This window comes from Mya arenaria, chromosome 6 (genome assembly GCF_026914265.1).
Source record: "Mya arenaria isolate MELC-2E11 chromosome 6, ASM2691426v1".
Taxonomy (NCBI): Eukaryota; Metazoa; Mollusca; class Bivalvia; order Myida; family Myidae; genus Mya; species Mya arenaria.
The window spans coordinates 53,926,207-53,940,667 of record NC_069127.1 but is presented as its reverse complement, the minus strand read 5'-3'; the positions used below and the strand labels follow the sequence as shown (position 1 = coordinate 53,940,667).

Sequence of the window (14,461 nt, the reverse complement as noted above, 5' to 3'; positions counted from 1 at the left end):
TTAAGATGTGTGAAATATGTATTACTATCTTACACTGAAACAAACGATTATCCTCTATATAATTCAGTCAATGAACAACTCCTAAAAGGCATTCTGAAATGCTGTCACTTTCAATTCCTGCTTCCCGTCTTATAAAAGCTACCTTCATCTACATGGATTGTTAGTGTTGTTTTTTCCGCCGACAACTACATTTAAAACCCCTTCTCCGCGTGATTGCTCAAATTGTCATGTTGTGACTCACAGTAGTCGTATGTCAAAGATATAGATGTATATATATTCATATATGTATATATAGGCCTTTGTACATGGCACCTGGGATCCTATTCACAGGTGGAACTCAACCTTTTATTTTTGACCGACTTCTAACTCTTCTGATTATTTAATGGTGTCACATAACCTACAGTATTCTATCTTTATTTTTCGTAGAGTTAAAAGATTAATCCGGATATCCTTTGTTTTTATCGTCAACTGTCAAAACAGAGAAAAATAATTATTTCTTGATGATTTTATCAATTAAGCCATAGTTTTTCGTATTTTACTTTTTCCAGAGCGTGTAAAATAATGTCCAACTTCGATCAGTTCCTGAAAACATCACTGAAAAAGGTACTGTTATATTTATTTTGTTATCTAGCGAAATAATTATTAGAGTTCCTCTAAAGAATGTGACGGTGAATCATAGTTTTATTTACAAAATAACAAGTGAAAGTTATTTGTTTGTTAGCTCAAGTAGTTATTTGATAAAAAGTCATGTTGAATGACTTAAATATTTGCTTTAGTAAAAGTCTTTTGTACTAGAGAGTTAGCGTCCGTCTGTAAATGTCGCTTACGATATGAAAACTGAACTTTGTAGCTTGTATAAGTTTTGAACAGCAACAATATAGTTTAGCCTGCCCTGAATTTGTCAGGTCAAACTATCTTTTAAGGGTTCATACACATAACACATCAGGTTTGAATCATTTAAAAAAAAATGGAAGTGATAGTTATATTAAAGTTATTATAAATTTATGTGTTAATGCAATAGATACATTGCAGCATCACGTAAAAGCACATCCACAAAACAAACACAGTTTACTGTAGTAATGTATCTATTTGGTTTTAGTATCGGCATCCGGATGTGGCAAAATCAGATGTTGCGACAGCTTTTAGAACATTCACTGACCTTCGGCCAAAAGTGGAGGATTTTGGTACGTTACTTGTAGTTCAAAATATTGAACTTAAGGATTTATTGCAGACACATACAGGACCTTTCCTAAGCCATTTTAGCCAAATTCTTTTCTCCGGAATGCTTGAAAATCATATTGTGTTAAGATCAAGTTCCATGAAAACTTCCCTGAGCACTTGCATTTTCTTGACCTATTAGCGCATGACAAACATAGCTATTATGTTATTGTCAATGACAGGTGTTGTTTAAGCAGGTTATTGATATCAGATTAATGACTTATGCTGATCTGTAATTGATTTAAGTTGGTGTTTTTTATGCAGGTTTTATTTTGGATGATTGGTTATTTTAATTGACTATTTTCGTCAGTTTTCACATTTGGGGAATTCGTATTTGAAAATGATTCCTGATAACCATCAGAATTTTCAACATTAGCTTGTTTCGTCATATAAAACTAATGAGAGAGCATGCAAACTGAAGCAAAATATAAAACAAATGGTCCATAAATAAATAAAATAATTCCCATCAATCAGGTAGGTACTCTGATATCGGAATCTGAATATGAGTATCCAGACTCAGGATAGTTGAGGTCGAAAACAAATAGACATTATACTGAACTGGTAGCGATTTGGTTTTTTTTTTATGTGTGAGTAGGTTGTGACCTTGTGTTTTATTGCCTGCAACAGTTTTCATGCCCTTCATTTGTTAAATTGATAAAACCCTGCCAGCTAATTTTGCTGAAAACACAGATTCTGATGATCATTATAAATTGCCTACCACTGGCGGAGATTTGTACTAAATTTATTCATAATATATATTTTCATTCACTATTTCATGTCAATTCAAAATGAAATAAACAGAATAATGATGATTTTGTCTTCATTTCCTCATTTGAGAATTTTTTTCTTAGGAGTGCACCAAAATATGCCATTTGGCAGTGGAATGTAAAAAGAAAGGAAGCGCACTACCTCCCTTACACATGCGCGCACATGAGTAATTATTTAGGAAAGGCCCTGGCATAAAATAATGTGTAACATTTTTAACTGAAATTGAAAACTATTTTTCCTTGATGCCTGTGTTGGATGATAGCTGGGTAATAGAGCCTGCAGGGTTGTGTTACCACTGTAGGGGAATGTGGCCACGGGCAAAAGGGGATTTTTGCTGACAAAAGGGATATTGGAATGCACACAGTATAACTTGTTTATATGATAATATCAAATTAATGTTCTGTTGTGCCATATATAATTTAGATTTACAATTACTCAACTTGACTCTATTGCATAAGAAAAATCATGAGAATTTTTATCAGATTTTACTTAAAACTAAATCATAAAAAGGATGGGACATTGAGGCTGAATTGCAGCGCTAGGATCACTAGAAAGCCAGCCCTGGGAGGCAATGTGTTTTTAAAAGGAATCATTTTTTTCGTTCGAAACAAAATTTGATTAAAAATTGGCAACAGCTGAGTACAATTTGATTGATTTCAGTGTTCAATGATGGCTCAACAAGAAATTTGCTGCAACTAGATGGAACAATACCAGTTACATATAAAGGTGAGTGAGTGAAAATAACCTGTATGCATTTAACATTGTAAATAGTCGGCTTAGAAACTACAAACAAAATAAGATAAAGATAAGTAAGCCTCCTTACATGTATTCCACCATAATAAACATGAAAAGGACTAAAATGTTCATGTTTCTGCACCTAAAATAATTTTTGAAAACCATCTGAAAACCCTTATTCTATCATTATTTTACTCTATGATATCAAAATTTAAGTTATAGTATTAAAAAGTATTTTGGTTTTAGTGGGTGCTAACCCACACCAGTAATGTCATGAAAATTGTTTTCTTCAAAGTCCATATTTTAGCAAATATCAACATTTTTCTGAAGGGTTCGTGCTCTTGGTATTTTAGTTTTAACACTCTGTATGATTTGCCACACTTTATTTCGTCATACAATTTGTTTTTTACAAAAGCATGACTACCTTTAGCGCAACATTATTAAATTTGTATATACTACCTTTCATATGCCATTCTGATCATGATAATCATTGTCTCTCTTCATATACCATTTATTATTATCTTCAAGTCTTGTCTAAGGGTCAGCCTGTGAAACTGTGGCTTTCCGGTTAGCGCACATGCTTCTCACCACGGTAACACCTTTGGCGCATGTTAGTTTGTGGTCACCATTTAGTGCGTTTTCTCTGTGTACTCCAGTTTCCCCAACAATGCAAGACCACACTCCCTTAGTATAAGATATCATAACTTTCTTCACAAGTTGTAAAATGTTTAAACTAAACTTGTTGCTTTGAGTCTGTAGTTTTTACTATTTTCAACCAGGCAATGTATACAACATCCCAATCTGTATCTGGTTGATGGACACACATCCATACAATCCCCCAATGGTGTATGTCAAACCCACGACCACCATGCAGATCAAGTCTGGGAGGAATGTGGACCAGAATGGAAAAGTAGATCTGCCATACCTACGAGAATGGAAATATGTGAGTGCTCAAATTGTTTTTCATTTGACATTTGCTTTTCAGTATTTCTTGTGAACTTGTCAGTATTGTTTTCCGACCAATTTGGGGCTGAATATAACCCTCCTTTCCAAATTCAAAAACGTTTCCCTTTTTTCGAAACTGTGAAAATAAAATTCCCAATTCTGGTTTTTGAAAAAAATACTAAAAATAAAAATATCTATTTTTATCATAAAATTTTAGGACCCCCAAACCTTTATGGTATGGAAAAGTTGATAGCTTTTTAAGAAACAAACTTTTTTTTATCTTTTCTGTTTATGTTTTAAAGCATTTTTAGGCCAAATTGGAATTCTATTTTAAATTGAAATTTAAGTCAAAATGATGTATTTTTCCCATTCAAAAAGGCACCATTTCTAAAATGGTAAAGAACAAACATTATCCAGACAGAAAACTATTTGGATATAAAGATTCTTTTTATTAAAACTGTTTCAACTCTCATCAAATTATGTATGCATGTTAACAATATGATATTGGTCGTCACCAATCTAAAAAAGTGGGTTGGGCTTCTAGAAAAGTAACATTTGTTTTTCATCCTTTATTTCAGCCTGACTCTGACCTCTATGGGATGATCCAGATCTTGACAATTGTATTTGGGGAAGAGCCTCCAGTCTATTCTAGGTCAGCCCCACCCCCCTCTCAGCCTCCCAGATACCCTGGAGGAAACACGCCATACCCTGCCTCAGGTGCTGTATTTATACATAGCTTAAATTTCAGTGAAACTCTCTCATTGTAAATAAAAAACTTGGTAGATAAACTACTACCAGATAAATACAGTATATTTCCCACCTTTATTTGATTTACGGAAATAGCAACAGAATGTTTAAAATTGTGAAATAAGCCATATAAAGATAATAAATATATTTAATATTGACATTAAATTAAAGTTATGATAACAACTGGGGTATTAAGGCTTTAGCTCTTCTGGAGACCAGTATGAGCACCCTCCTGCCCTAAATTGAATAAAGTGCTAAAATATTTCATTTGTTTGATTTAAAACTAAAAAAGTGGTAATAAATTCATACCAAGTTGACTATTTGGCAGTTAAAACCTCATATTTACTTCAATTAGGCCCAATTCCTAACATTCATACTGTCAAATTCATAAGATCCAATTCTTCACAGCCCGACACAATGTACCTTTTTGTTCCTTTTCTGCAGCTCCCTGCCCTTTATATTACGGTACCTGGCTAAAACAACTATTAATAACAAACAATTAGTATTGAAACTAGTTACAACACATTTACAATACAAATTTAACATTGACCCTTGCAAGGGCCCCATTAAGGCTCATTCAATGAGGATCAAAAGTGCCATTTCATGACCTAGCACCCTTTTCAAATCCTGGCTGGAGCTCTGCAGTAATTGTATTTTTTTAAAGAACAACTCTTATTTTGTGAAGCCTTATAATTTACTTAATAAGTGACTTAAATTTGTGATCAAAGATAGTTTTAATTTATTTAAAAAAATATTTACACTTTCTTACTCACAGTATTTATTTTCAATATCATATCACTCCTTATATCAGGGGGATATGGTATGCCGATGCCGGGAGTAAGTGGTCCTCAGGCCAGCTATCCTAGCAACACACCCTATCCTAACCCTGGGGGTTACCCAGCATCTCCTGGGACAGGGTACCCAGGACAGTTCTCTGGTAAGTGTGTGGCATTTATCTACGAATTGTGCATAATTACATAAATGGTATATTAATTTATTATTATTAAAATACCCCATACCAAAGCAACACATTGAAGGTATAGCAGTTTCTTGTTTGATTTGGGTAACCTAACCCTATCCACTAAAATGTTGACAAACCTCCAATAGTTTAAGCTCGGAATTATAGTTATTCAGGTTTTCCCAGCCTAATCCTCCGGTACAAACAAAATTAAACCGTTGTTATATACACACGTTACTTCGGAGACAATAGAGTAATTGGACTGTTACATGAATTTCAATAGCTCGATATACACCTTTTATTTGTACCAGCATGGGAAAACCCAGTTAAGTTAATTCCGGGCTATATATATTCCAAGGTGATAATTTTATTCATTAGCAAAAAGAAAGTTGTAAATACGAACAAACCCCAATACATTTATTTATAGACACCCCCTGTCATTTTAGACTAATCAAGACAATCCATTGTAAGGCCCTTTATGATCAGGTGTAGAAATACCGCAAAATCACGCTTTCAAAATCAGACACCATGTGATTTAAACAATGGCAAGTGACATTAAAAATATGTTGTTGAAATATTACAACCAGCGTGTCTGTGAAACTAAAAAAGAAAATGTACCTACCCTACCTAGTGATTTAGGAGATGACATAAAAAATGTTCACTTTTCAGGATACAATCCACCAGCTAGTGGTTACCAAGGTTACCCTTCAAGCTATCCATCAACAACAGCAACATCAAGTTACCCTAGCAACCCGCCATATCCCTCATCCACGCCCTATAGTTCATCTTCGGCAAGCAGCTACCCTACCACAGAGTCAAGTAAGTGTAGAGAAATATGGAAATTTTATGTGTAGTTTTTTTTCCTTAACTGACCTTCCCTTTTTTCAACCTGAACCTTATTTTCTATGCCACGTGACACAATTCTTTACTGTTGTTTTTTTTCTCCCCTATGTTTTAATTTTCTGTAGTTTTATGCACCGGAAAGAAGCTGATATTAATGAGCAATTTAATTAATGAGAATATATTAGTACAACCCCCCCCCCCCCCCCCCCCCCCCCCGGTTTCCCCCCAAAAACAAATACAAACAAAAACAATTTACGGAGTCTTGGTCGGGGGTGAATTTGATGATTTTTTGACCTTTTGGTATTATTATTTGGTTAAAATTGTATTTTAGTCTTGGTATGATTGGATTGAGCAGGGATTGTTTATACCTTTATACAGTGTTTTATACTGAAGAAAAACTATGTCTCCAACTAAGACTCAAGGTTAAAAATGTCTTATGACTGATCAGTAGCACACTGCCATGATAGCTTGATACAATGATATGCACCCCTGCCATGATAGCTTGATACGATGATATGCAGCCCTGCCATGATAGCTTGATACAATGATATACACTCCTGCCATGATAGTTTGATACGATGATATGCACCCCTGCCATGAAAGCTTGATACAATGATATGCAACCCTGCCATGATAGCTTGATACAATGATATGCACCCCTGCCATGATAGCTTGATACGATGATATGCACCCCGTCATGATAGCTTGATACAATGATATGCACCCCTGCCATGGTAGTTTGATACGATGATATGCACCCCTGCCATGGTAGTTTGATATGATGATATGCACCCTGTCATGATAGCTTGATACAATGATATGCACCCCTGCCATGGTAGTTTGATATGATGATATGCACCCTGTCATGATAGCTTGATACAATGATATGCACCCCTGCCATGGTAGTTTGATACGATGATATGCACCCCTGCCATGGTAGTTTGATATGATGATATGCACCCTGTCATGATAGCTTGATACGACGATATGCACCCCTGCCATGATAGCTTGATACGACCATATGCACCCATGCCATGATAGCTTGATACGACCATATGCACCCCTGCCATGATAGCTTGATACAATGATATGCACCCCTGCCATGATAGCTTGATACGACGATATGCACCCCTGCCATGATAGCTTGATACAATGATATGCATCCCTGCCATGATGGCTTGATACAATGATATGCACCCCTGCCATGATAGCTTGATACAAATGATATGCACCCCTGCCATGATAGCGTGATACAATGATATGCACATGTTCTTCATTTTTACAGCGGCCTCAAACTACAACAACATTTCCGGCACCAGCACTGTGACAGAGGAACACTTGAAGGCCTCTCTGTTGTCAGCTGTGGAAGATAAGATGAGAAGAAGCCTGAGGGAGACTTTTCAACAAGCACAGGTATAATGTAACCTCTTTGCTAATTGCCTAATGATAAATATTCATGGTAAAATACCAATCGGAAAACCTTGGCCATTTCCCATAGAAAACAACTTTGAATGTACCGGTATATAGATTGTTACGAAGTGACTTAGTCAGAATTAAACTATGCTTCAAATATATTGTGTAGTTGTTATAAATTAGCAATTAAGTGTAAGAACTTAGGAATTGAAACTGTTTGTGCAATACAATTCACTAGGATTCAATTTGAACTTTATAATGCAAATTACACGTTAAAACACTACAATTAATTAAAGTTATTATTACTATTATATAATTTACAAACTACTTGTACTAATGCATTGTCATACATTCAAGGTTATTTTAAACAATAAGTGGCTGAGGTGTTCCGATGGTGTAACATACCACATAGTGCACATTCAGAAAAACAATGTTAAAAAAGTTGATGGAAATATATACAGTCGAACCCCGTTATGCTCGAACTCACTTGACTCGATAACCACTTTAGCTCCAACTTGATGTAAGGGACAGATTTGTTTATACTGAAGGTAAGCAATCCTGCTAGGATCTAATTTCCCAAGGCTTAAGGTATATATGTATATTACTTACGGGAAAGAGAAACTATAACAGATGGTGCAAGTTCTGTATACCTCGAGTTAAAATTAGTTTTTTTTTCCCTGTCAATAGGCTGGGATGGATGTGTTGTACAAAACCGAGTCAGATTTACTTACATGAAAGGAAAACCTAGAACAGATTACCTCAGACTCTTCCACATAAAATCTACCTTAGTCTACACCCTTATGAAGTAATCACATGTGCTTATTTTCCCTTGTCAACAGGCGGAGATGGATGTTTTGTACAAAACCCAGGCAGATTTGCTCAAGGGCAAAGATAAACTGGAACAGATGATGGCTGATCTCGACAAGGAAAAGGTAAGGTCATTGTTAAAACTTGGGTACACTGCAGTGTGATCTAGGCATTTTCAGTAGGTCTGTGATTTTTTAATGACTTAACAATGACTTAGTTTTGTTCATGTACAATTTTAAAAACATAATAGCGCAGGAAAATAACATAAACTTAATTTGAGATCATGTGTTTCCTGAAACAAGCTGCATAAAATCCAAAGTTATAAGGAAATAAACGACTAGTTTATGTGCAGAATACCTTAAAAATTTTAGGCGACCACTTCACCCAAGTTACCCCCGTGTGAGAGCCCTGTAAAATAACATTTTATTTGCATATATGCAGACTGTTTTTCAACCAAGAAAACATGTTTTTTGGTTATTGAATGATACTTGACTTTGATTAACCAGTTGAAAAATATAAGATGTTTTGTAAAATATAATTTACAGGTGGAAATAGAGGGAAATGTGAAACTGTTGCGACAAAAAGATCAGGAAGTTAAGGAAGCGCTGGGACGCATGGAAAACCAGGACCAGATTAGTATAGATGAGGCTGTAGATACGACCGCGCCATTGTACAGACAGTAAGAATTACCTTAAAATCAGTAGTATTCATTTGATTTTTTTCACTGTTTTGAAATTTTGACCGGTTCTAATTTCCAGAACAATTTGTTTTGTTTTTTCAGTCTGCACAAGGTTAAATGTTATGTGCTCATACAGTTTTGAGTACTGTATTTTCTTATGAAATGTAATCAAATATATTTTGATACCACTTTAAGGTATAAAATAAAAAAGATAAAAATTGTTTCTGTGTATTATTATCACAATACATTTTATCTCATGAACGTCCAAAAGTTTATATTTCACTTGTTGTTACTGCGATTATGGAATTTAACATTCAATACTCATTTTGTGAAAAATATTACAATTTTAAGACAAGTACCCATATGATATAATGGTCATATTTTTATTTATTTGCTACAAATTTACGTGAAATGAATTTAAGCCACTATTAAAGATGAACAAAATATTGCGGAAATTAAGAAAATTGACTTGTTACCATTTGTGATTTTTATACAGATGTTATTCAAATTACAACTAAAGATCCTTTAATGAAATGACCCCTGCATTTGATAACAACATTTAATGCACTTGCGAGAATAAAATAAAGCACATCATATAACAAGACAACAGCAAAATAACACTTGAACAAAAAAGCATGAAGCAACACATACATATTTATAGATAACAAATTCACTCATGTGTGTCTTTCAAGGCAAAGATGTCTAGGTCATGTAATTCAATACATTGTTGTAGGAGTGAAAAAACTTTCACCTAGGCCATAACCTAAACAACTTTTAAGATATTAAAATGAAACTAGGCACAAATGCTGTTAGAGAAAACACACGTATGTAATGCAAGGCTTATAATTCTGGTTTTATAATTGGTGAGCAATGCCCCCCTTTTTGACTGCAAAAAAAGGCAAGCATTGGGGTTCACCCTGAGGCGCTTGTTGTTTTGATTGGTTCAAATAATACAAGACAGTCATTTTCTTGTTACTACACGTATATGTATTAATTTTCAAAGCAAATTTTGCTTATACATGTAGTATTTGTGTATTTACAGATTATTGAAAGCTTTTGCAGAGGAACAAGCGATTGAAGATGCAATGTACTACCTTGGTATTGCATTGAGGAAAAATGTTATTGATTTAGAAGTATTTTTAAAGGTAAAGGAAAAATGTTATTTGTTTTTAGTGTTAGTATATTTAGTGTTTTATATTGTAATACGTGTAATCAATTAGGAAATTTTTTTTAAAGGTAAAATAGGTGTATTTTAGGAGTATTTGGTATGTATTTTTAATGGTTAAGGAATAATGTTATCGATTAAAGAAGTATTTTTAGAAGTTAAAGGAAAAAATGTTATTGCTTTGGAAGTTTTTTTAAAGTGACACTCTTATTCAAAATCAATACATACACATCATAATATATGTATAACAAACATCAATTTTGACTGATAAACCTTTAACTACATACTAAATAATGCATTCATGGAGGAATATATTAATTACTGATAACAAGATTGTAACCATGTATATAAAAGCAGAAAGCGCAGAAATATTAAATGATTGGTGAATGCAAAAAGATTTTGCTGTGGTCTACTATAGTCCCATAAATACTGTGTTTTCTGCTCATTTCTTTCAAATTAAACTCAGTAACCTTTATAAGAACCATTGTTTTTTCGACATTTTTTCATCCTTTTTGGAATATTAAAACAATATTATTAATTGTGGTTAATCTTATTTGGGAGTAAAACTGCATCTTTAAAAGGTAAAAGAAGTTTGGGCTTTCTCTCGAGTCAATTTCCCACTTTTGTTGGTCATTTGTCTACTAAAGAATGCATAATATATAGATATTTGCAGCCAATTGTATTAAATTGGATATGTTATTCACAGGTTATATTTCAACAAATTTGCACATAAAAGCAATTTGCTAACATTATAGGTAACATTAACCAGTCCCAAGAATTAACCAATATGATTGGCTGCAATTTCAAGTATTTTTTCTCTAGTTTGAGGTATTTGAATAACGTAATAAAGCTTTGATTAAATTTATATATCATACATGTATATTTCTCTTTCAGAATGTTCGAGAATTATCGAGAAAACAGTTTATGCTACGGGCATTGATACAAAAATGTCGAGAAAAAGCTGGACTACCTGCGATTGCATGAAGTGTTTTGTATATTGTTTAAACTGGTCATGAGACAATATGTGAATACAGTTAGGCCTAAAGAAATAATTTGTTTGTTTCCAGGTTTCATGCCCCATAATAATATGAAGCTAGGTCGGAAGTTCTTTTCTGGGGAATATTTTTTTATAAGCCATTTTTTGGGAGTATTTTTCTGGCACCAAAATCTATATGTTTTCTGCTTTAATAAAACATCGATACACCCTGTTTTAGCATCACTGGTATTGTTAAAAGTGGAAATAATAATTTTCATAAAAAAATGAGAAAACATCTCTCATAGTAATAAAAGCATCAAGGGTTGGGGCAATAAAAGGTCGGAAAACTGAAAACAAACATAAAATTTGTTTATGTCTTATCTCTATGTTAATGATTTAACATAAGTCTTACTGGATATATGATAGTCAAGAGTGGTGAAAAATGATGCGTTTTTTTCCAAATGTTTTACTACGGTCACGGAAAAAGGTCCGTGCTACAGTTCATGTATTTGTTTGTATTTTTATGGAAATTAAATCATTGGTTTCACTCTCATTAAAAGATGACAATTATTTGTTAGGTACATGTACATCATTTATCATTTTGTATACATGTTTTATTTCTTAATGATTAAAATAAATTGTTTGTAACTCAATAAGGGAGTTTCCTTTTAAACTTACAACTTACTGCAGAAAGCACCTTCCCGCTTTCATTTTAAAAGGTAAAAAACAAACAGGAAACCTTACCTTATAGATTTTCTTTATTTTGCCTGCCTGGGGTAGGTTTTATGTTAAATTGGAAGAGTCCTATTGAAATGATGAAAATACAGTACAGTACACAATTATATTTTCATTTTGTCTATTGCTTAGCAACACAATCTATTTAATTATGTTAAGTATACAGGATTGAATAATGCTCCATGCAACTTCGCCTCCAAAAATGGCATATATACTTATACACGTGTGTATTCTCTGATTTCCTGCAATTTCTAGTTGATCTTTTGTTACACAGTAACACACACTAATTGTTAAATGACCACCTTTATACTAATCATCCTTGATGTATATTGTGTCCACAATTTAATGTTTATGGACCGATGACTGCAAATAGTTGAAGACAGGAATTATTCATATTCTGGTATATTCCGGTATATGCAACGTTGTACCATTAAAAGATACATGTTTCTTTAGAAATATTAGAACCATCAATACGTTACATGAATCTTAATCGCCGTAGTTTAACTTTAATTTGTTTGAGAATAAGAAAACCTACAGTATCATCTATTTCTGTTGATTGATTTTGCTTATGGAGTAAGACAATGGTAGTAGCTAAGCCAGAACTTTGCTCCATATTCTGTAGAATGCAGAAAAAATCTACATTATTTAGTCTACAGAATACTTTTAAAATCTCCAAATATCATTCATAGACGGGATTTTTTGTTTCTGTCTGTTTTTTCACAGTCCAAAGCAAACATTTAAAAGTTTTAAGTTACATCAAAATTGACAATTGTTCAAAATCTACACAAGTTGTTAAAGCAGCACTCTCACAGATTTACCGGTTTTCCAACTTTTGTATTATTCTGTCTTTGAACGAGCCTTTCATCACTGGTATGCAGATATTTAAGCAAAAAATTGCTGATTCCAAGACAAAAAAATCAAAAAGTTGTCAAAACAGTATATCTTTGAGAGTGCAGCTTTAAACAGTGTCTGGATTTTGTCTGTTTTAACCATGGTTAAGATGTCCTAAGATTATTCATAGACTGGTCTTTAATGTTTTTGTTTGTTTCTTTTTCGTTGCAAAGAAAACATGGTAAAAGTGTAGTCATCCGTAAAGTACATCACAAGTGACACATGTTCAAAATATACGCTACGGTTCTAGTTATTAAAAAGACTGTCAAGACTTTGTCCTTTACCATGGTGTCTTTGAAACCAGTCGAAATCATGCAAAACTTCATGAGTATTGGCAAAACCTTGAAACCAGTGAATTATGAACATGAAACTTGGTACACTTGTTAGCTAAGGAACATGTGACAAATCCCATCACTCTTAAATTAAGTTTTGCTCTGTAGCCTTTTTAGCAGTCTCGTACATCCGAGTGATGATGCTATAATATGTATTAGATTTATCAAACCCCTGATGAATGATTATACCTTTTGAGGGGAGCAAACGAAAACCTGGGTAGGCATGCTTGCAGTACAATTGTATTTTGTTTTTGTAAATATGTTTTTTTGTTATTTAGAAAAAACAGACAGTGTTTTGCTGTAGCAATTGAAATTGTGATCTGTATCATATACAGATCTTATACATGCAAGATGTTTCTGCGTTAATCATTATGAATAAATTGATAATCTGCAGCAGATTTTTATTTTTCATCCTAAAAAAAACGAGCATGCAACAATGTGTCTGTGCAAATGAAAACGAGATTACTTTTTTGAAAAAAGCACCTATCTCCCCCATTGTGTGGTCGCACACACGAATGGGTATATATTGGGTACTAATTCCTTCATTTCTTATAGAAGATCAAATTTGTTGGGTAGCCCTTGTTGGGTAGGGTTAGTAAGGGTTAGTAGGGCTTTAGTGGGTATATTTTTATAATGGGAGTAATGGTCAAGTACCTAACAAAGGTCGATATGTGGGAACGTCCGTAGATGAGAAAAAATCGATGATGGACATGAAATTTGTACATTTGGACCCGAGCTGAACAACTACAAGGGTCATTTTCTGGTCATGACCAACCTGCATACATAGTATGAAGTTCCGGGGTCCAGGCGTTCTTTAGTTATTATGCAGAAAGTGAGACGTAATTGTTTTTCACCTCAAGTCATTCCACGGAAACCCTTATTTTACCTCTTACTTTTTAAGTCATCTTGACCTTTTCACCTCAAGTTATTCAGCAGAAACCCTTATTTTACCTCTTACTTTTTAAGTCACCTTGACCTTTGACCTACTGGCCTGAATATAAATGAATAAGGGTCATCTATAATTCATGACCAATTGGCATACCAATTATAAAAAACCTTGGTTCAAGCGTTATTAAGATATTGAGCAGACCATCTTTTAGCTTTAGGTCCATGACCTTGACCTTTGCTCTACTGATCTCATAATCAATAGGGGTCATGTTCTGGTCATGACCAACTAAAATACCAAGTATGAAGTTCCTAGACCCAAAGGATCTTCAGTTATTGAACGGTAACAGTTTTTCTTACGAAA

The 14,461-nt window shown here is 33.8% G+C and overlaps 1 protein-coding gene across 1 annotated transcript; it reads left to right on the top strand.

Moving 5' to 3' along the window:
• Positions 1-448: 448 nt before the first annotated feature.
• Positions 449-13,605, top strand: LOC128239233 (tumor susceptibility gene 101 protein-like). Its single transcript, XM_052955782.1, has 12 exons — positions 449-603; positions 1,100-1,184; positions 2,647-2,712; positions 3,501-3,664; positions 4,245-4,383; positions 5,225-5,350; positions 6,041-6,190; positions 7,500-7,627; positions 8,467-8,559; positions 8,980-9,113; positions 10,156-10,258; positions 11,173-13,605. The coding sequence occupies exons 1-12, from the start codon at positions 562-564 to the stop codon at positions 11,260-11,262; spliced, it is 1,320 nt and encodes a 439-aa protein (XP_052811742.1). The 5' UTR covers positions 449-561; the 3' UTR covers positions 11,263-13,605.
• Positions 13,606-14,461: the final 856 nt, after the last annotated feature.

Bases quoted from the DNA above. Each gene is read 5' to 3' on its own strand.
- LOC128239233 (XM_052955782.1), top strand. From the start codon at position 562: ATGTCCAACTTCGATCAGTTCCTGAAAACATCACTGAAAAAG. The intron at 2,713-3,500 runs GTGAGTGAGTGA...ATTTTCAACCAG, and splicing joins AATACCAGTTACATATAAAG to GCAATGTATACAACATCCCA. The intron at 3,665-4,244 runs GTGAGTGCTCAA...CCTTTATTTCAG, and splicing joins ACCTACGAGAATGGAAATAT to CCTGACTCTGACCTCTATGG.